The 22,145-nt window shown below is 39.2% G+C and overlaps 3 protein-coding genes and 1 pseudogene across 5 annotated transcripts; 3 read left to right on the forward strand and 1 right to left on the reverse strand.

The window, feature by feature from the left end:
* Positions 1 to 3: 3 nt before the first annotated feature.
* On the forward strand, positions 4 to 3,323 carry acyp1 (acylphosphatase 1, erythrocyte (common) type). Of its 2 annotated transcripts, none has more exons than XM_074660026.1 (3): positions 4 to 112; positions 2,295 to 2,382; positions 2,923 to 3,323. In XM_074660026.1, exons 2-3 carry the CDS (start codon positions 2,302 to 2,304, stop codon positions 3,136 to 3,138), a joined length of 297 nt encoding a protein of 98 aa, XP_074516127.1. In that variant the 5' UTR covers positions 4 to 112; positions 2,295 to 2,301; the 3' UTR covers positions 3,139 to 3,323. The 2 variants fall into 2 exon arrangements, with proteins under 2 accessions (XP_074516127.1, XP_074516126.1); XM_074660025.1 differs by lacking the exon at positions 4 to 112 and adding an exon at positions 1,202 to 1,360.
* Positions 3,324 to 6,448: 3,125 nt separating this feature from the next.
* Positions 6,449 to 16,591, forward strand: mlh3 (mutL homolog 3 (E. coli)). 2 transcript variants are annotated; one of them, XM_074660714.1, is made up of 12 exons: positions 6,449 to 9,400; positions 9,529 to 9,630; positions 9,746 to 9,825; positions 9,967 to 10,071; positions 10,629 to 10,713; positions 10,789 to 10,857; positions 11,439 to 11,547; positions 13,999 to 14,158; positions 14,271 to 14,294; positions 14,397 to 14,475; positions 14,592 to 14,743; positions 14,852 to 16,591. In XM_074660714.1, the coding sequence occupies exons 1-12, from the start codon at positions 6,769 to 6,771 to the stop codon at positions 14,921 to 14,923; spliced, it is 3,669 nt and encodes a 1,222-aa protein (XP_074516815.1). In that variant the 5' UTR covers positions 6,449 to 6,768; the 3' UTR covers positions 14,924 to 16,591. The 2 variants fall into 2 exon arrangements, with proteins under 2 accessions (XP_074516815.1, XP_074516816.1); XM_074660715.1 differs by lacking the exon at positions 9,529 to 9,630.
* On the reverse strand, positions 15,617 to 17,920 carry LOC141783422 (transmembrane emp24 domain-containing protein 10-like; annotated as a pseudogene).
* Positions 17,921 to 18,269: 349 nt separating this feature from the next.
* Positions 18,270 to 21,907, forward strand: fosaa (v-fos FBJ murine osteosarcoma viral oncogene homolog Aa). The gene is made up of 4 exons (XM_074661179.1): positions 18,270 to 18,939; positions 19,569 to 19,796; positions 20,127 to 20,234; positions 20,338 to 21,907. The coding sequence occupies exons 1-4, from the start codon at positions 18,793 to 18,795 to the stop codon at positions 21,004 to 21,006; spliced, it is 1,152 nt and encodes a 383-aa protein (XP_074517280.1). The 5' UTR covers positions 18,270 to 18,792; the 3' UTR covers positions 21,007 to 21,907.
* Positions 21,908 to 22,145: the final 238 nt, after the last annotated feature.

Below are 22,145 nucleotides of genomic sequence, written 5' to 3' on the forward strand. Positions count from 1 at the left end.
TCTGATTGGTCCACTGAACCGACGTCACTTCCTGTAGCAGAGACCCGGATGTTTTGAAGTGGAGATCCTTCTGAGCTGGAGAGTCAATTCAACGCTTCATAACAATAATCAGGTAAATTATATTACAGACAATAACGAGCTGTCATGGATTCATAAAGGGCCATTCCGTCGAGTCGGTGTCTTCTCTGTCCCCATTACATTTCCTGCTTAAATATGCACCAAAAGTATCTGTTTAACAGGCTATATTAGGCCTATATATATATATATATCCATCATTCTTTTACTTTCATATGTCTACCTATTTATATTTATTTTTACTTTATTTTATCTTATTCTTTTTAATCTTGCCTTAATTTGATTTGCACCCTGACTGACAGCCAGCCACCCCAACCCCTCTCAAGCGCACACACTGTACACAGTCACATGATATTGATCTTGCCCAGTTATGTTGGCTTTTTTAAAGTTTTCTTTCTTTATTTCTTTATTTCTTTATTTTTCTCTACATTTTGTTTTATCAATATTTAATTTTTTTATTTTATTTTGTTATGAGGAAAAGAAGGAAACAAAATATATATATATATATATATATGATATATATGATATATATATGATATATATCATAAATATATATCATATATATTCATGTCATATATATCTCATATATATCATATATATATGATATATATATATGATATATGTAAATGTATATATGATATATATTCATATCATATATATATGATATATATTCATATCATATATATATGATATGTATTCATATCATATATATATATGATATATGTTCATATCATATATATGATATGAATATATATATGTGATATGTATGATATATATATGATCACATACATGTGATATATACGATATATATATATACAGTATATCATATATATATATATGATCATATATATATAATACATATATATATATATAATATATATATGATATATATTATCAAGCAAAATGTCCTGCACTTTGTCCTAATTGCAATTTGAAGACACACTATGTAAAACCTTAACAAAAACTACCTAGACTACACTAAAAATAGTATTTTATAGAAATAGAATCCTTCAGAAATCTTTTTATTATTATTATTATATTATTGACTCTACATCCCATTTAGACACACAAATACATTTTATCATTGGAAATGCATAAGATGTCAGATAACATGCACATTTTAGTCCCCCAGGTTTTCCTTCACTCAGTCCTGTTACCATGACAATAGCCCCCCCCATACAAGTCACATGATCAACCGGAAGTAGCGTCATTTGAGTCACCGGATGACCATGGGAAGACCAAAGCTAGTTTTCTCACTTTATTTTCTGTATTTTTTAATAATATTGTAAGTATGACTGAGAATTTCAATCTCAACGTACAGTTCTTTTACATAGATTATCTCTTAGATGTTGTGTTTTTGTTGTTTTTGTTTTTGATAAACCACATGCAAGTGTTCTCATGCTATTAGCATTGATGTCATGTGGCTACAGTTCATGTATCTGCTAATGCTGTGCGAAAAACACCTTACTTGTTTTAGATAGATAGATGGATAGATAGATAGATAGATAGATAGATAGATAGATAGTAACTTTATTGATCCAAAGGGAAATTCAAGTTTCCAGCATCACAGTTCCATAGTGCAAAACATGTTAGTAAAAAGGCAGTAAAAGAGTTAGTAGTGCAAAGTACAAAAAAATATACCAGATATAAAAATACAAGGAGATGAAGAAAACTGTTAAAACTGAATATAGTGCAGGGTAACAGCTGTGATACAGGACTATTAAAAAAGTGAATATAGTGCAGAAGAGACTGTTAAAAATGAATAAAGTGCAGGGTAACTCCAGTAGCTTAGTCTATGAAAGTGCACTGAGTGCATTATTATCTATCCTGCAGACCGTCCTCCTTTGTCCCTCCTTTGTCCCCCCCCCTCCCTAGAGAAGTGTTGTACAGTTTATGTTACATTCAGTCTGGTGACTAATATGAACCATCTTCCTTTTATAAAAACCTTGTAAAAAAATAAATAAAATGCCCTGAGATAGACCATTACACATTTTGAATAGTTAAATATGCGTGTAATTAGATATAGTAAAAGTTTAATTTTGAAAAATTACAACATGCAAATGGATGTTAATTATTCAGGTTGCAAGTCATTTGGACATACATTGTGTTTGCATAGCTTGTAGCTATAATGTAACAGCCCCTGCAATGCATTATGGGTTCCTAACAATAACACACAACACAGCACCCAAGTAGTTACTGTCTTGTTTCTCCTTTTCTAGGTCCACTATGTGCAACGAAGACCTCATTTCAGTGGATTATGAGATTTTTGGCAGAGTGCAAGGTGTATTTTTTCGGAAATACACTCAAGTGAGTTTGACAGTGATATAAAGTTAGCCTACACATGCACAGTCAATCAGTTAATCTTATTTCAAGATACAATCACTAGCTTTTTCTAGAGTTTTAACAGCATCTCATGGTTATGCTGTTTGAGTTTACTCAGTTAATTATCATGGATGGTGATACAAACTGAGGAAGGCCACAAGATGTAATTAAAAGCTCATGAAAAGCTAGTAAGTGGACCTTGAATTTTCATGCTCTGAGTCTTAAAGCCTATCCAACATGAGAAAAATAGTGTTTTTTTTAACATTAAAGTATGTAAACATGTTCTAGTCTAAACCCCAAATACAAATGGGAACCTGAAAATGAGCATAATACATCTTGTTTAACACAAATGTTTATTTTCTTTGAGTTGGAAAATTACAAGCAGCCTATACTGTATATGATGCTAAGAGATGTAATATTACATCCTGTACAATGTATCTAACTAATATATTCCCATGACAGCCCTACTCTCCATTAGTAGCATATCTCTGCTATTTTTGTAATCCACTGTGTTTCATTTTCCAGGCAGAAGGGAAGAAGCTTGGCCTGGTGGGATGGGTCCAAAACACAGGTGCAGGAACCGTTCAGGGGCAGCTACAAGGCCCACGAAGCAAAGTGACAGAAATGCAGGAATGGCTGAAATCCACCGGGAGCCCCAAGTCACACATAACCAAGGCCGAGTTCAAGAACGAGAAAACGGTCGATAGCCTAGAACATTCATCCTTTAAGATAGTAAAATAAAGTAACCCATAGATTTTGCTTGTAATATTAACTTTAATGCAGATGTTTTATTTATTTAGTATTTTCTATTAGTTGGAAGGCAGCTCAAGTAATGAATTGAAAAGATGTGTTTATTTTATGTCTCCTTAACATCTACACAATAAGCCTATATGGAATTACATTAATAAATGGAAAAATTCCTTCCAGCCTGCTTCACACTGTTTTTGTTTTATTGTAGCAACGTCAATAAGGGAATATTTGATGAGGTGACCACATTGTTTAACAGAGACTGTTAACAGATTGTAAATCTGTTTTGAAGGGGGCATTTGCAAACAAGCCAGCAGACATCCTGCTGAACAAACAGGCAGTGGAATGACCTTGAAATCTGTCACCGCCGTCTTCGTCAGCCTCCACAAAGACAGACTGAAGGAGTCTGAGGGGAGCCTGATGAATGACTAAATACTCAATTTTTTCTAGCCTCTATAAATTAGTGTTAAACCTGCAGTAGGCAGAATGGTTTTGGCATCATTGGGCAAAAATTCCATAATAACCTTTCAACATATTGTAATTCAAGTTTTCCGAGAGAAAACTAGACTTCTGCACCTCCTCATGGCTCTGTTTTCTGGCTTTAGAAAATCTAGCCCGTGACGGTAGACTTTGGCCAATCACAGGTCATTTCAGTGAGAGGGAGCGTTCCTATTGGCTGTTCATTCAACGGCGGCAGCTGTCAATCACTCGCGAACTCCGATAAAACAGTCAAACAAGGCAGCGCTGATCAAATATGAATTAATATTTATATATGCTCCGGCTGGTGGGCGGTGCTTGGTATTTCCTCAACTGTTCTCAACATGGCTGCCGGGTCACAAACTTTCTCATTTTGCAGCTAAACAATACACTACAAGGTGTTTCTGAAAACGTTTGAGGCGAGAAATAGGCAATAGTAACATAATATTGATTCACATTTGATCAGGGCTCCCTAGTTTGACCGATTGATCAGAGTTTGCGAGTGATTGACAGCTGCTCCGAGACGACAGGCTCCAGCTCAGCTCTGATTGGTTGTTTTCCTCCGGTCTGTGAATTCTTGCAGATGCCGTTAGGAGCACCGGAGGACACCGAAGGACCATGATTTTTTTTCAGATTACCTGTCTCATGCTCTACTGTCAGGATATAATGACTATTTTATAAAAAAACTGTTTTTAATCATATTTGCTCCAATTCTATCTACTGCAGCTTTAACTGACAATTTAACAAACTTTAACTTGCCTCAAACTGATACACTGACAATGGGAGGGAAACAAATGATGGACATTGTTGCATGTGAAAAGACCCTGGGAAAATTGTATGGGACAATGGGACTGCTTTAGTGGATATATGCCTGGAGGGAGTAACCTAACCTTGACATGAATCTGATGGTTTGGTACAGTACATCTGTAATTGTTGCCATGTACCAATGCCAACCACATTATTTAACCAAATAACTGCCTTTTTTATATCAATGTCTGTTTTGTTTCCTGCCTGTTTTTTTCTCCTTTTTTTTTAACTTAGTTTTTATTGCAGTTTCAGCAACTTATACAATCATCATCACATTCTTTCCTGCTGTATTCTCATTTTACAGCTGACTCTTTGTTTTTACACAACATTTCACAACTTAAAACAAGGGGGAAAGAGAAAACACAAAAAAACAAAACAAGACTTCATCTTAAACTATAATTTCAAATGAATTCAGAGAAAAAGGGAGGACACATACTTAAACAATCCAAAGAATTAAAATTAAATAAAGGAAAAAAAAAAAATTTGAATAAAAATAAATGTGGTGAAGGGTCAGAAGTCAGGGAGGGGAAGGGTGTGTGTTGTATGTGTTGTATGGGTGTGTGTATGTGCTTAGAGAGATGACATGGATCAGGAAGACAGAGATACAAGTATGATCCAGAATATATAAAAATATTCAGATCACCGATCACTGTATTAGTATTATCATGGCAGGGCTCCACCTTTTAATAAATGTGTCTTTTTGGAGTCTTAGGGAATAGGTCATTTGTTCCTTTTTTCTTTTTTGTTGGATATTCTTTTATGAAATTCACTAAAACTTTAAATTGAAAATACAGGGATAATACAATGACAGTAAACGAAAAACTGTGGGGGAGTCAGTAAACACATGAGATAGCATCCTCCGTCCACTAGGTGGCGGTATGCACAGTTAAAGCTGGCGGCTATGTGCCATATAGTGATGGGAATTACAGCTCTTTTTAGTGATCCAGATTATTTGGCTCAGCTCATCAAGAAGAACCGGCTCTTTGGGCTCCCAAGCGGCTCTTCATTTGAACACTTCTGCCTTTTATTATTCAGCCAAATTTAGCGCTGTTTTGGCCTATGATTAGTAAGTGTGCACATATATCACTTAAATTATTCAATTTAATTATACTAAACCTTATAATTTCCAGAATACCATAATTTTACATGCTGCTTCATTTCCGACTGCATTCTAACTCCTCTCTCTTTCTCTCCTCCTCTCCCTCCTGCTCTGTACCTGTAGACCGTCAGCGCACCGCGCACCCTCCGCCCCTCCCTGCTTGATAGTATGATCCTTGTCTGTCATCACCTAATTGGTCACACAGACATCATTAACACAACATTCAGTCACAGTCAGTGCATGGAGTGGACTGTCATTCTGCCTTGAATTAATTTAAAAACAATTTAAAAAACGGCTCTCGGACGGGAGCCGGCTCTTACGGTACATGTCCACAGGGGCGTTTTTTATCACGAGGGGACGCAACGCTTCCCAACATTGGACGCTTGGTGGGCTGTCACTAGACACAAGGCTGTCCCCACCTGATTGGACGAAAGCTTTCCCTCCGTTGGCTGCTGCTGCTCTCAGCTTTCACCCGGAAACAGTATGGCGGCTCGTCTGGAAACTTTCTTCTCTTATTTCACGAAAATAGTTCACCGAAATGTGTTTCTGAAAACATTTGAGGGGAGAAATATTCCGTGCAGTTGCTGAATCTGTCTTTATTTTGGATCGAAAACGTTTATTTTAAAAGATTCTCGGGAGTTACGAGAGGCAGCGAGTCGCGTCGGACGCCCGTGATTTGCATAAAGTAGACAAGCCCTCAACTTTATGCAAATAAGGAACGGGCGTCGTGACGCTGCGTTTCTCGGATCGCGACGCCACGCTACCAGAATGCATTGCGCGGATGCTTACATAGACAATGAATTGGGAGCGTGGGAATAACGGAGCCTGTGGACACGTACCATTATCGTTCACTTAAAAGAGCCAGCTCTTTGAACCGGCTCGTTCGCGACCAACACATCACTAGTTGCTAGGTGCCATACGTCATCCACACCGGAAGATGGCACTGTTAGCTTCGGCTGTTAGCTCCTGCGGTCATCTCTTGTTGCTCCACGTTGACTGTAAACAGTAGCTAAAGTTGGATTTTAGCACGGATTTCGATAGTTTATTTTAATTATTTAATTTAAGAAGCAGTTTTTATCGACTTTTTAGGTCAGAAATGTGTCGTTGGAGCTCATGGAAGTAGCTAGCGTTAAACTAATGCTGGTGGACGGTAGCTAGTTACCTAGCAACGGCCAACTTTAAGCCAGCTGGCTGACGTTAGTTTATCTCTGTGTAGTGATAATGTAAGAGACCTGACTTTAATGAACACAATGATTAAGTGTTTGTCTAAAGAGGTTCAAGGGAAACTTCGCTCTGGTGTGGCTCTCCCGTCCCTTCAGCAGTGTGTCGAGGAGCTCATCCTGAACAGCATCGATGCCGAGGCGACCTGTGTGGGAGTCAGGATGGACATGGAGGCGTTCAAAGTCCAGCTGATCGACAACGGTGCTGGGATAAACGCCGAGGACATGGAGAACGTGGGAAACAGATACTACACAAGCAAATGCAGCTCTGTCGAAGACCTGGACAACCTCAGGTGGTATGGTTTCAGAGGAGAAGCCCTGGCGAGTATAGTGTCTCTAGCTACACTAGTTGAAGTCTCATCCAGGACCAGATGTTCAGTGAAAACTCTCGTCAAGATCTTCAAGGATGGCAAGGGCATGGATGTGTTTGAAGCAGACACTGCTCGACCCTCTGCAGGGACAACTGTTGTCATTTGTAACTTCCTCCACAACATGCCAGTCAGGAGGAAGAGGATGGATGCTGTCCTGGAGGGGGAGAGGATCAGACACAGAGTTGAGGCTATTTCTCTGATGCACCCCTCTGTGTCTTTCACCCTGAAGAATGACTGCACAGGAGCCATGATGATGCAGCTTCCTAAAGCCAGAAACACCTACCACAGGTTTGTTCAGATACACAGCCTCGGCAGAGCACAGAAACTTGGAGAAGTCAGCTACAGGCACGGACAGTTTGAAGTGATGGGTCACATAGGCAGAGAAGGCCACTACAACAACAGCCTACAGTTCCTGTATGTGAATGACAGACTGCTTCTTAAAACACGGATACACAAGCTCCTGAACTTTCTCCTACGCAGACTGAGTGGTTCAAATCAGAAAAATGACAGTCCAGACGGGCAGTCTGCCATCAGGAGCCCAAAGCACAAGCGAAGCCAAGAGCTGCATGGAGTATACATCATCAATATAAAATGCTCTTACTCAGAGTATGACATATGTCTTGAGCCTGCCAAAACTCTAATAGAGTTCAAAGATTGGGATGGCATTTTGCTATGTATGGAAGAGGCAGTGAAAACGTTCCTGAGCAGGGAGAACTTGGTGACTGTGATTTCTCAAGATGACTTGGACAGTGTACCTCCCGAAGCGTTTGGCGTTCACCATACAGACCAAGAGGGGCATAACTCAGGCAATGGTGGCCTAACAACTAGCAGTGCCCCCACACTAGATTGCAGTATTGGAATGAAACTGGCATCTCATCCTGTTCATCGAAAGCGCAAAGATGTCTGTGAGGACAATGATAATTCGCAGGAGTCCAGTCAGATGGAGTGCAAAGAAGAGGCTGAACAACAGGGGAAGCAAAAGATGAATGCAAATGAGTTGGAGAAGATAAAAAGTGAAGGAAGTGTAAACAAAGAATATAAATCTGAGCCACTGTGTGATCCCGCTAGACCTGAAGCTACATCTGATAATAACATTACTGAAGAAGAGGAGCCAACATTCAGTGAAGCTGAGGAAGGCTCCCAAATGTTATGTATGTCAAGTTCAGTCAGACAACGAGAAAGTGAAAAGCTGGAACTCTTGAAAGAAAAAGAGATACCATTAAACAATACTACCTCAACCAGTAACGTGACTTCACTAGATGGCATCACTCAACTAATTCAGCCTGATATAGAAAGTATTGAGCAAATACTACCTGACTGCCAGGGTGCAACAGGACATGAATATACTTTAGTAAGTAACAGAAAGATCACTCTGTGTGATCCATACATTCATGAAACTCTGATGACTCAGGACCTGCCCCAAATCAACAAGTCAGTATTTCATCAGCAAATATTAGCGCAGAAATGTGAAGAGAGTTCCTTTGCATCAAAACGCAAGATCTCACTGGAAGCAGGCTATGATCGAACTTGTCAGAAACAACACTTCAATCCTATCATTCCCTCAAAGATTCCCAGAATTTCAACTCATCAAAAGTTGTTTTTATGTAAAGAGTCTGGATCCCTTGAAAAGTTTCGGAGAATATATGGTAAATCGGATGAACTGAAATTACCCTCTCAACAGACTCATCAAGAGAATAATAGAGGACTTCCTCAGACAGACAGTTTTGTGTTGAATTCCCAGAATGTGTTGGTTTGCCAGAAAGATCAGCAAGATGGTGGTGTTACAGAAACAGAAAAAGAGGAGACACGGAGAAGCCTCCGAAGCCCACCAACCATCTCAGCGTTCACCAAGTTAAAATCGGTCTCATTGCAGAATACAGGCAAAAAATCTTTGGCAGCTAAACTTTGCCATTTGAAACACCACAAGACAGACAATTTAAAAGTGTTACCACACCTGTCCAGGACCACCTCACAGGACAACACTTGTCTCAGTAGCGGTAATGATGGCGCCCAAGACAGCATTAACAACGAGAATCACTGTGACACTGCACTGAATCCTGATCCAGTCACAGGTTGCAGCCCAAATCCTCTGCTGGCTGAGAGGGAAGAGGCTACAGCATCAGGCAACTGGCTTCATCACTACGACACATCTGTGGGAAAGACAGTTTATGTCAACAAAGTGACCGGGCTCAGCCGATATGAAGACCCACATACCGAAGAAACACAAGTGCGCTGTACATCTGATGTCACCAATATGGCAGTTAGCGTCATCTCTGAAATGGGTGAGTTAGCAGTTTTTTTTCTGTGATTATTGTTAGGTTATGTTAACATGATAGGAACTGGAAGTAGTACTCAACATTAACCAAGAATCCCTTCACTGCCACCATTGTTCCTGTTCCTTAAACTGTAGGGATGGAATACAGATGTTACCCATTTCAGGTGGATCTAGTGTTGCCCTTCCTACCTAAATCCAGGACAGAAAGAGTGATTAGTTCAGGGCTTGATAACAGAGGTACCCCACCCAAAGACAGATCAGATTGTAGACTATAGGGAGCCAAAACACACAAAATATACACAAATGATATTGGCTTATTTGTGTTCATGTATAATCTTGTTTGTCTTAACAGATGCCAATGTTGAGAGCTCCAACTCACTCACTTCGTTGTACTCAAAATGGAATAATCCTGTGTTTGTCCGACCTCCTACGGTAAACATAACTTGTGTGTTTACTTTGTAAGGATTTAATTTTTTTCTACTTGTTTTGTTCTACAGTTTAGTGTCTTAATACAGTTGGATATTTTATACTGTTTTTAATGATGCATTAATATGAACTCTACTGTGCCGACAGGTTGGTGTGGACATAACAAGCGGGCAAGCTGACGAATTGGCTGTCAAGATCCACAACATCCTGTTTCCATACCGTTTTTCTAAGGCCATGATTCACTCAATGAAGGTAAATTTCTCTTTTGGTTTTGTAGGAGCCAAAATGTGTGTTTAGCCTTTATTGTTTATTATAACTTGTTTAGGCTGCACACGTTCTTTTTGGTTACTGTCATTTCCGGTATTTAGCACAGGGGTGTGGTTTTCACTTTATTTACCTGTGCACTTGGATGGCGGGATTCAGACAAAGATGGTTAAGGTTACGTCACATCACCTACTTTCGTTATACCAGTTAGCCTAATTCTTTACATTTAATAAACAAATCTGGACGTGGATTTCTTCATACGGGTCACAGTAAAGAACCTACTTAGCCTGTTAGCAGCTTTTTGATTGATAGTAGTTGCTACAATTTAATCACCAGAAAATAGAGTCTTGCTCACCCTCTTTGTCTGAATCCCGCCGTCCAAGTGCAAAGGTAAATAAAGTGAAAACCACACCCCTGTGCCAATTACCGGAAATGATAGTAACCAAAAAGAACATGTGCAGCCTAAATAAAATGTTCTTTATAATGCTTCGGCCATGTAACCTTTATTGATGTTATGAAGTAATTGCTATTTAATTACCTTTTAGGTTATTCATCAGGTGGATAAGAAGTTTCTTGCATGTCTTATCAATACAAGAGATGAAGAGCCTGCAGCACCCACTGAAACTGAAGGTATAGACAGGAATTTTACAGTTCTGTCATCTGTTGTTTTATTAGCATCTCATGCTCTAACATTTAAAACCCCAGGAAACCTTCTGGTGCTGGTGGATCAACACGCTGCACACGAGAGAGTTCGACTAGAGAATCTCATTGCAGGTAATAAAAACAAATGCACAATTCACAGTATATTGAGAATGGAATGTTAAAGAGGACCTATTATGCTTTTTTGCTGTTTCCCTTTCCTTTACTGTGTTATATAGTTTTTTTTGTGCATGTAAAAAGTCTGCAAAGTTACAAAGCCTAACGTCCGCACCAAAGGGAGTTACTCTCCCCCACAGCAACACTGCTCCTGAACTGCCTGAAACATCTTGCTTGAAGTCCTGCTTTTTATTCCATAACATGGTGATGTCACCAAGTAATACATTTGCATAATACCTGCCTAGCGCCTAGTTTGGCACGCCCTCAAACAAAGCTAGTTAGAACGGAGCTGGAGCGGTGTCCGAAGAGTTTGGTTTGGTTGACCAATCACAACAGTGGGCCAGCTGACCAATCAGAGCAGACTGGGCTTTTCACCAGTACGAGAAAGTGTTTTTTGAACATTAAAGCATGTACACAGTAGAAACCCCAAATACAAGTATGTACCTAAAAATAAGCATAATAGGTCCTCTTTAAATTAACAATGCTGTTGTTAGGACCCTGATGTGATACCACAGTCATAACTGTATGTCCTGTCATAGATTCCTATGAGGATGACCCAGGTGCTCCAGGGGAGAGACGTCTGTGTTCATCAACCATTTTGCCACCTCTCGAGATCAGTGTAACAGAAGAAGAGCAAAGGCTGCTCAGGTGTGTTTTACTATATCTACAGTACAACGAGCAAATGGGAATACCTGTAAAACCAGTACACTTGCTTAAAGGCAGATACTACTGACTTTGAAAATATGATTATGTTAAGTGAGTATGGCTAAAGAAATTTGATCCAGTAATAATTAAACATGCGAGTGTCACTCTAAGTGGCATGTCCATTAGAGTTGGTACTCCTTGACTAAAGAATTTTTTTAATTGATGAACACTCAACTGTACGATTTTGTTGACTAATCGTTTAGTTGATTCAATCGACAGATCTGTAAAACAGAGTTTCTCTACAAGGAATCATGCAAACACATGACTTTAAATCTTGTGTTTACCAGAGATGTGCTCATAAGTTTCTTGGAAATAAGACATTCTGCATGAAAAAGCGTAAAAATCGACTAATCTGCTATGGCTGCAACTCGATTATTTTAGTTGTCGATTAATCTGTCAATTATTTCCTTGATAAATCGATTAGTTGTTTGGTCTATAAAATGTCGATCAGTGATTCCCAAAGCCCATGATGACGTCCTCAAATGTCGTGTTTTGTCCACAACTCAAAGAGAATTTTCTTTTTTATTACGCAAACTGATTAATTGATTATCAAAATAGTTGCAGATTAATTAATAGTTGACAACTAATCGATTAATCTTTGCAGCTCTATAATCAACTAAAGAAATCTTCGATGAATCGACGAAGACTAAAACGACAGATTTGTCAGGTAACAGACTAAGAGGAGGCAGCCCTAGATAGTGCTGTATTGATGCTGGGGAAATGCCTTCATGTTGGCCCTCTCTTGCTGTATGTTGTCCCAAGATTCAGCACCATAAAGATTTTGAAAGTTTTATTTGAAACTGCAGGCCATGATTTTCAAAAATGATAAGCCTCGCTTAGCCTAGCACATCTCATGTGAAGATATATCTCTAAGTCAGCGTTGGATTTTTGAGGAGAGAATGCTGAGAATTTGAGGGAAATAGTTTAAATTTTTTACTTTTCTTTGAGAGGCTCGATGAATAGTTAGTTAGATAACTTGTCTTCTGTATTCAGGAACCACGGCCTGTATGTTGTTGAAGGTGTTTAGGATACACAGGGTTTTTACTTTGGTGTGATGGCAGTGTCATTGCTTGATGGATTTACATACCCTGCATTTGGCCTTAAACTTATTGAGGTTTGCGCGACCCCGGATGTCTTCTCTATAAAACAACCGAGACACCCAGCAGCAGATTTTGGCAATGAGGTGAAGGATGGTAGCAATAAAGATGACAAAAAGGGTGGGTGCAGTGATGCAGCCTCATTTCATCCCCTGTCTTAACCCAGAGCTGCTGCGTAGCACTTTGGCTCCCATGCCATCATTCAGTAGCGTCAGCCCTCTATTGGTGTGGCAGCCTGTATTAATAGTAGAGTGTACACCATCAAAAATGTGTTTAATCTCTTTGAATTAAATACAAAGGTTGTATTTTGTTCACTGTATTTTTCTTGCAATTGGAACACCGTCAAAAAAGCACATCAGCTGTCAGACAGCGGAAGGAGTCACTTCTTGAGCAAGCGCTTTGCCTGATTTGGACGAGAAGTTGACGGCTCTGTAACTGCAACAATCTGCACTGATTATGGTTCCAGCAAGGATGTACCGGAGCTCTGATCCCTTTGGGATTCAGATATTCTGATCTACTTTCCTTGATGATTTGAGGGGTCACAGATACCGACACACACAGTCTCTCACCTAAGAAGCATTTTGTCATCCTTCAACTTACATCCTCCAAACCAGAATTATATTTATTTTAGTCTCATTTAGCCACTTGTTAGCAACCGCCTTTTTTAAGACACATAAAGGCTATAAAATGTACGAGTGGGGTTTTTATTGATGTATTATATATCGAAGAACAAAACTTTAACATTTCTTCAGCTTGTGTTAATCAGTTAGTTTATTTCAGGCAGCTAACTAAAAACCTGTTAAAAAAACCCCGACTTCCAGACGAGGGAACCGGAAGTGCTAAAATGTTAACTCATTTCCGGGTTTTAGGACTCATTCCTGTAGCACTCTATTGAAACATCATAATATATATGACAGTATATACAACAATAGAGATCTTTTTACTGCGTTACAGAGAAGCAAATTCAAAAGCAAGTGCAGTGATCAGAAACTATCGCTTGTAAAGAGTTATCAAATCTTTCCTGTGGCTAAGCTCTAAATCTTTTAAACCAACTTTCACCATTACTGTGTTTATTTTTTTAATTTGTTTGCACCACACAGCTTTTTTAGCTCTTAAACTCTTTGTTTAATTCTTTGACTATACTGAATTGTGACATCTACTTCAGCTGACAATCTTGACACTGAGGTTTTTTTTTTTCAAACCTGATTATTTCATACCGTGGACATTATTACATTGTCATTATTGTTGAGCAGTGTCTTCTGTATTTCTAATGTATGGTGGACCCTTCCTCTTACAGGTCTTGTCAGTCACATTTGCGGACTTTGGGCCTGGGAGTGAAGTTCTCACAGGCAGCGGATCCACACGTTTTTGTGGGGAAGGTACCGCTGTGCTTCATGGAAAAGGAGAGCAATGAGCTCAGGCGGGGGAGATCATCTGTTATCAAGCCCATTGTTGCAGTAAGACTTCTGAAACCTCCGTATTAAGACCATCTATTATATCACTCATTGCCATGTGTTAGTTTTACAATTCTATCCCCTTACGCTTACCATTTTGCTTTTTTTCTATCAGGAGTATCTTCAAGAGCAGATTGAGGTAAGCTTGAAAATGTCTTTACAGCTCCTAAACCTTTTTGTGGAGAGAAAGTATCTTATCACTCATAAAGGGTAACGTATTATTTCTCAATCTTTGTCTCAGTTACTCCGCTCAACTGGTAGAGTGAGAGGAACTCTGCCTCTAACTGTGCTGAAGGTGCTAGCCTCCCTAGCTTGCCATGGTAAGGTTAAATTACTTCTCTCCATCCTTCAGTTTATTTTTTGTGCATTGATGATTCAATAAATTGCAGTTTCACACTGAAATCTTCATAAAAAGCACATGTATTGCATTAAACAGGTGCCATCAAATTCAATGACAGCCTGAGTAGAGATGAATGCTGCAGCTTAGTGGCATCCTTGTCCTCCTGCCAGCTGCCCTTCCAGTGTGCCCACGGCCGTCCATCCATTGCTCCCTTAGTAGACACCCTCCATTTGGACAAAGACGACAAGGTACCAGAAGGGAAGAGCACATCTGAACTAAATGCATAATATGTTCTATTCAAGGCATTTTATAGCACAGCACATCTGGTGGTGACTAAGCATTGTTGTCCCCTGCAGGAATTACAGAAACCCAACCTCCAAAAGCTGAGAAGAATGCATAAAGCGTGGGAACTATATGGAAATGGATAAGTGGGTGTGTATTTTATTTTAAATGTGTAGTTTATTGTCAATAAAATGTATTGTAACTCATAAAAATGATTTTATTAAATTGCTCAAATAATCAAATTCCTCCCCAAAGCCATGTAGTCGAAACCTTTTATTTTATACTAAAGCACCTTTAAATTCATAGGAAGACTTTGCTATTTATATAAATAACATATTGTCAGAGTTGAATAATATACAGTGTGGTAAGTACACAAATAGAGGTAATACTAAAATAAAGAAAGAGTTAAATTGCAAATTGCCATTCTTAATATGAATGAACAAACACCAGTTTGATTGATATTCCATTGACTGCACAATAAAACAAAAAAACATGATTTAGGGTCATTTAAAATTGAGACATGTTATTAAAACAACCCAACACCACATTGATTGATATTCCATGGAGAGCACAAAAAAAAAACATGATTTAGGGTAATTTAAAATTGAGATATGTTATTAAAACAACCCAACACCACTTTGATTGATATTCCATGGAGAGCACAAAAAAAAAACATGATTTAGGAAAATAAATAAAAACATATTTGTCTTGGCAAATGAGCCCTTCAAATAAACATTGATGAAATGTGACGCATTATCAGAAACACAGCAAAAGGCACATTGTAACGACCAAGTAAATGTTCCCTCAGTATCCCTCAGGTTGTGCTCGAAAAAAAATATTCACTCAATCAACTTCTTGGTCTTGAAGAATCGTTTCAAATAGAAAATCTGCCACGTGGCCAATGCAAGAAAGCAGCAGACGCAGATGATGCTGAAGAGCTTCATTCGCGTATTAGTGGACTCTGTTTAAGATGGAAAATATCAGTTAAATAGCATCAGAACTTTTCTTTTTAACACTTCAGTCATGTAGATAGTTTTCAGACACAACAAGCAATGAATCCCACAGAGGAGAAAACTGCTGCCACTCAGTTCAAACCCTCAAGCTTGTTCCTCTTCTGACCACACCCCATACAGCAGGTGATTTCCATCTGCTGTTTGTTAAAGGTAAAATGCCTGCTATGACAGCACACATAAGGATGTGGCCAAAAGAGAACATATAAACCCATAGAGAGCAGTGCAGCTGCAGTTTTCTGCCCAAGTGGTGATTTGCGGTATACAGTAAACGTATTGCTCTATTCATTTACTATTTGTTTGGTGCATCTCTGTCACTCGTTTCCTCAAGCTGGTAAAGTCGTCTGCAATGGAAAGTGAGAAGTGCTCAAGATGTTTCAGCTGCGCCTCGAGGGGGCAGTTTCTCCACTTTTTCAATCTGAAAAAGAGGTTGCAAGAGTTATATTTATTGTGTTGCATCATCATACATTGAGTTATCCGTAGTAGATTGGATTAATACACATGGTACTCATGATATTTTTCTTTCACCTCTTTGTAATTCTTTGCTTCCACGCCATGCTTCATGTTCAGTTCGATCAGTTGCTCTGGGATCTTCCCACTGCCTAATGACAAGCATTAATATCATATTATGCTATTTGAAAACATTTTGCATCACTTGGATCACCCCAATCATGCATCTTTGGCCTCCATAGTCGACCACCAATTATGAAGTGTTTGTCCATTTGATTTTGGAATATCACTAATTGAGAAAAGATTGTATTTCTTTCATATTATTATAAATAAATATATTTTTTCAAAACCTCACTCACCCCTTGGAGATACGCTGTCGAAGCAAATGTCAAACTGGTCATAATTTTCTGTTGTGAATGAAAATTTCCCTTTCGTGGCATTCTCCTTGGTGTACAACGTGTCACCCAAAGAATCAGTGATCAACTCAGTGGGACCTTTTGAGTAAAGCTGGATGATAAACCAATATTATTGACATGTTGATATGAGACTAGACTAGTAATATCATGATTAGTTTTGTTTCCTCATCGAAAAAGTGCCTCATTACAATAAAATGACACATGTTCTTAACTAATAGACTGTTCTATTCCACATTACACCTTTTTTTTTTATAGTAAAAATTATTTCTGATGGTTATCCCCCAAAATATCAAAGTTTGTTTTTACATTTCCACCTATTTCATTAAAACAAATAACACAATGGAAGTATTTAAAAGAATGTCTATTTATTGCAGGATATAATTTTTTTTTTTAGTATTACTACTACTAGGCTAGTAGTATTTTTCATTTCAAATATTTTTATTAGGAAGCATGTGCATGTCAGTGATACAGACTTCTGTGGGGTGTGTATCATGCCTCATTTTTGATATATATCAACAAAAACAGACAATACTAGGAACTAAGGACAAACAAAAATGGAGACAAGCAAATACAAAGAACATAAGTAGTGAAAAGAAAAGAAAAGAAAAACAAAGCAAAAAATGAATACATAAATATTTGACATGATAATAGAAAGAATTCTTTGCTTAATTCAAGACAAAACGGTGTAAGAAAGTTCACCATATGTTACACCTGCTGTGTGATGCGTTCACGTACCTTCAAATGAATCCTAGTTTTTGGATGTTCGCCCACTATGTAATCGCCTGAGACCAGCACATCTTTGTGGATGTTGTCTTGAAGACATTTCCTAGAGTTGACCGGCAGGTTGAATGCAATAGAAAGCACCTGGTCCAAAATGACCGGTATCAGCAGGAAAACGCAGAGTCTAGACATGCTGCTGCCAACCCTTTATTATTATGATGATGAGAGTGAAGGATGATGATGATGCTGCTGTCACATGCAGACAGCCCCTCCTCCTCTCCTCCCTCCACTTCCGGGTCAGGTCACATGACTCCTCCACCCCCACATGGTCCAACCTCTCCTCTTCTTCACCACCTCCTCCTCTTCCCCAAGTAAACAATTCAGCATCATTTCATTATGTCTGCAAGCAGCCCGTCGATTCTTATCTATGGAAAAGGCAGCCCTCCAAAGTGCTGAGTTTACCCAGAGCTCTGTCAGACAGGTTCAAACAATAATGGGCTCACTTCATGACAATGAAATGGAGTGAGGAAATTAAGTTAATCTGTAAACAACATACTATATTTGTTGAAATGGTTGTGCAAAAATGCGTCGACCTTGCAATTAAATTAGCTTTTACATTATTAAAAGAAAAAAATACCTTGCTAGCCTACTCTAAAAGTGTCTTTTCCCCTTGATTAAATGAAAAACATCCAGCTCTCTCTATATATATATATATAGTATATATCTTATCAAGATGTAACTTATGATTTTTTTTTTTTACCTTGACTTTTTTTTTTGGACTTATTTTTTAAATTGAAAAATAAGTAAAAAAAATGAGCATTGTATTGCTTATCTATGCTGCTGAATAATTACAATAAATCTACATTCAGAGTGGTGTTTAGTGCTGCTGTTTGCGATCTGTCACTAAGAAATCTAATTCTTAAATTTACATATTATTCCGATACGAAGGATAAGTTCATTTGTAGAATTATAACTATATGATTACGACCTCAGTATTCCATGCATCAAGTTTCCATTGCCCAGGAAATGGTTACATATGTGGGTTTATAAATAGACATATGAAGCAGATTTGTGAAAGCTGCTATTTTGGCGTTACCACATCTAAAAAATATTGCAACATATTATTCATGGAGGGAAGATAAATGTCAAAATAATGCTCTTTTATCCCAAATATGTAGGCCTCTTGTGTGTGTGCTTCTGTCAGTGTGAGCAGCCTTCCCCCCCTCCGCAGATGGTACAGTCTTGGTTCATTCATAAAATTCTAGCAGAGCATAAAAGGAGGGGCTTGCATCCTAGTCGTCCAGTTACCAGGTATATACCTGGAGAAAAAGACCCGAGCCGCTCTGCCCAGCGGAAGGCCAGAGTCATATTTGTCATTGATTCGGTGTTTTTTTTTTTTTTTCTCTTTCCATCCTCGTGATGTATCATAACAAGCTGACGCCTGACATGGATTCAGTCTCTCCCACCTGCCGGACAGAGGAGGCTCCTGTCGGGACACTCTCCTCCCAGAAGACGCCAGAAGAGGCGAGCTCTCCATCCTCCTCCTCCTCAGAGAGCAGTGCAAAGGTATGAATGGCTTTTTGTTGATCATACATTCAACATGCAGCACAGGAGGCGCTCATCTTTAAAAAGCAGATTGAACATATCTTTTTTTTTTTTCTTAATGTGGCCCACAGACGGAATGCTTGTTATTTTCTTGGTGGGGGGAGGGGGAACTGATTGATGAGATTTTAATTAACTGGGATTTTATTTTAACATCATTTTAAAAAAAACAACAACATTTTTATATCTAATTGTGATTCAGAGATCAGTGAGGGAGTTAAATGTGATAAAATAGCACCGTTTTTTCTTGTTGTTATGATTCCGACGTCCTGGGACCAAATGAGAGCGTGTCGATGCAGCGGTTCATTGAGAAAAATAAATCCATTCAGGAGACTCCACAGCAGCTCTGCGTCAGTGTTGACGTCAGAAACAATGATAAAGTCAAATATTGATCTGGAGAAGGCTATTTTTGGAGGGGTATATTTCAAGAAAACATAACACATGCAGGCTATACCCTCTGTTTTAGACTCTGAACATTGATGATTATTACAATAAGAACATGAAACCACTAACATCATGGGAATAGATTTATTCTTTAAAAAAAATCTCTATTATACTCCTCATTGTTGATTATTTTCCTCTTTTTTTTTCAGGACCTCTGCGAGGACGTGAGCATTGAAGATGCTCCATTTGTTCCAACAGTCACTGCAATTTCCTCTACCCCAGATTTCCAGTGGATGGTCCAGCCTACGATTATTACATCTGTCTCCCCGTCTCTGGGTAGCCAGCAAGCCAATGAACCACAAAGCTCTCAGCAGGCAACACCCAAAGTGGGCGGGAGTAAGGGCAAAAATGCTGTCAGAAAGGGGAAAACAGAGCAGGTAGGTTAGCTCAGATGAAGTCCACCTGCCATTGGACAGAATAGTCAACAGTGTAAATTTACATATGCCAATCTGAATTCCTTGTGTGCAACAGTGCTATTGTGCATGCTCCTCTGGTGCCGTGTGCTTGGCTGTGTGCCTTCCTTAGGCAGTCAATTTATATTCAGGTCACAGCAAGTCTGCAACAATGGTCTATTTTTAGACGCATTGCAGAGAAACATGCTTTTGCCATTCTTCAGAGGGTGAATTGGCAACGGATGTAGCGGATTAGAGGAATGAAATGGCTGGATTCTTCAAGGTAATAACTGAATTATTTCTCTCACATCCCAGCTGTCTCCAGAGGAGGAAGAGAAGAAGAGGGTAAGGAGGGAGAGGAATAAAATGGCTGCAGCAAAGTGTCGCAACAGACGGAGGGAGCTCACAGATACACTGCAAACTGTAAGTAAACAGTGCTGCATTTACTCAGCTGTCATTTGCACCCACGGATTGTGTGTGTGTGTTTTCCAATGTGGATGATTCTGGATGTCGATGTTATCTGAAGGAGACAGACAAGCTGGAGGAGGAAAAAGCAGCCCTGGAGATGGAAATAGCCAACCTCCTCAAAGAGAAAGAACGGCTTGAATTCATCCTTGCCACACACAGACCAGTGTGCCAGATGTCAGAAGAGTTGGAGTCTATTTTCCAGGTGCCCACGGGGTCCCCAGAGCTGCCGCCCAGTCCGGACGAGGACAGACTTCCAGAGGATGGCACCCAGGAAGCTCCTTCGCTCCAGGACATGGACATCCCCAGTGATCCGTCCACAGCCATCTCTGGGAACTCCAACATCTTGCTGTGTGCCAGCGCTGAAATCAACATCTGCGATCTTGAGCCCTCTCTGGACATTAAAGAAGGGCTGCTAGAAAACATGCTGCCCAGTTTGGAGGAGAGAACCCCCATGGAGACGGCTCGATCCGTGCCAGACATCGATCTGAGCAGTTCCCTCGGGGTCTCGGACTGGGAGACCCTGTACAAGTCTGTCTCCAGCGACCTGGAGCCTCTCAGCACTCCCGTGGTGACCTCCACCCCCACCTGCAGCAGCTACCTGTCTGTGTTCACATTCGCGTGTCCCGAGCTGGACTCTTTCACAGACGGGCTGGACAGTCACAAAGGTGGAGGGGGCAAGTCTGAATCTGTCGATCTGCTCAACTCCCCAACTCTCCTCGCCTTATAATGTACAGAGGGAAGTGATCTGTGTGATCTCTCTGGTGTTTCTGTTTTGCAGGGTTCCTGACTTTGAAATGATATGAACAACATTATGCCACAGTACGCTGTAACACTTCAAGGAATACATTCACGAAATGTCTTGTGTGTTGACTAAGCAAACATATAAACTTTCTCCAGATACATAGCCAACAGAGTGATGTAGCGAAAAGCATGGCTTTTACTTTTACAGGAGGTGGACTTGAAGTTAGTTTTGATTTTGAAAAACGCATGCTGAGAAATTCCAAATACTTTTCAAAGCTTATATATATCTGATCTGTCACTAGATCTAAGATGTAACGTGGAATCCAGTGTATCAGTATGGTTTTGTGTTTTTGGTGTCAACAGTGTATTGATTGCTGTAAATGTTGTATTTACATATTCATCCATGTTATAAGTACCTACATACCTCAATGTCATCAACTGTGGTTTGACCTCATTGAAAGTTTTCCATGAAAACATCCAGTGCTATATATATATATATATATATATACTATATATCTTATCAAGATGTAACTTATGATTTATTTTTTTACCTTTCAGATTTTGACTTATTTGTTAAATTTAAAAATGAGTAAGAAATGAGCATTGATTGCTTATCTATGCTGCTGAATAATTACAATAAATCTACATTCAGAGTGGTGTTTGGTGCTACTGTTTGCGATCTGTCACTAAGAAATGTAATTCTTAAATTTACATATTATTCCGATAAATTCAAATCATGTGGTTATAATTCTACAAAGGATAAGTTCCAATGTAGAATTATAACTATATGATTATGACCTCAGTATTTCCTAAAACCCAGTAAAAAATGAGCATTGATTGCTTATCTATGCTGCTGAATAATCCCAATAAATCTATATTCAGAGTGGTGTTTGGTTCTGGTGTTTACAATCTGTTTCTAAGCAGTCGATCAGACTGTTGTCAGGCTATTAAATAGGCGTTATCAGTCGCTATAAGCCCCATAGATGTGGGTCAATAGGGACCTACTACACCCACTAGTGGGTGATCATCTATTCACATGGTAGATAACCAAAAGAAGGTATAAAAGAACATGACAGTGACCTCTAGCGACCGTAGTAATTATGGCAGGAGCAGAAGCGGAAGTCA

This window comes from Sebastes fasciatus, chromosome 15 (genome assembly GCF_043250625.1).
Source record: "Sebastes fasciatus isolate fSebFas1 chromosome 15, fSebFas1.pri, whole genome shotgun sequence".
Taxonomy (NCBI): Eukaryota; Metazoa; Chordata; class Actinopteri; order Perciformes; family Sebastidae; genus Sebastes; species Sebastes fasciatus.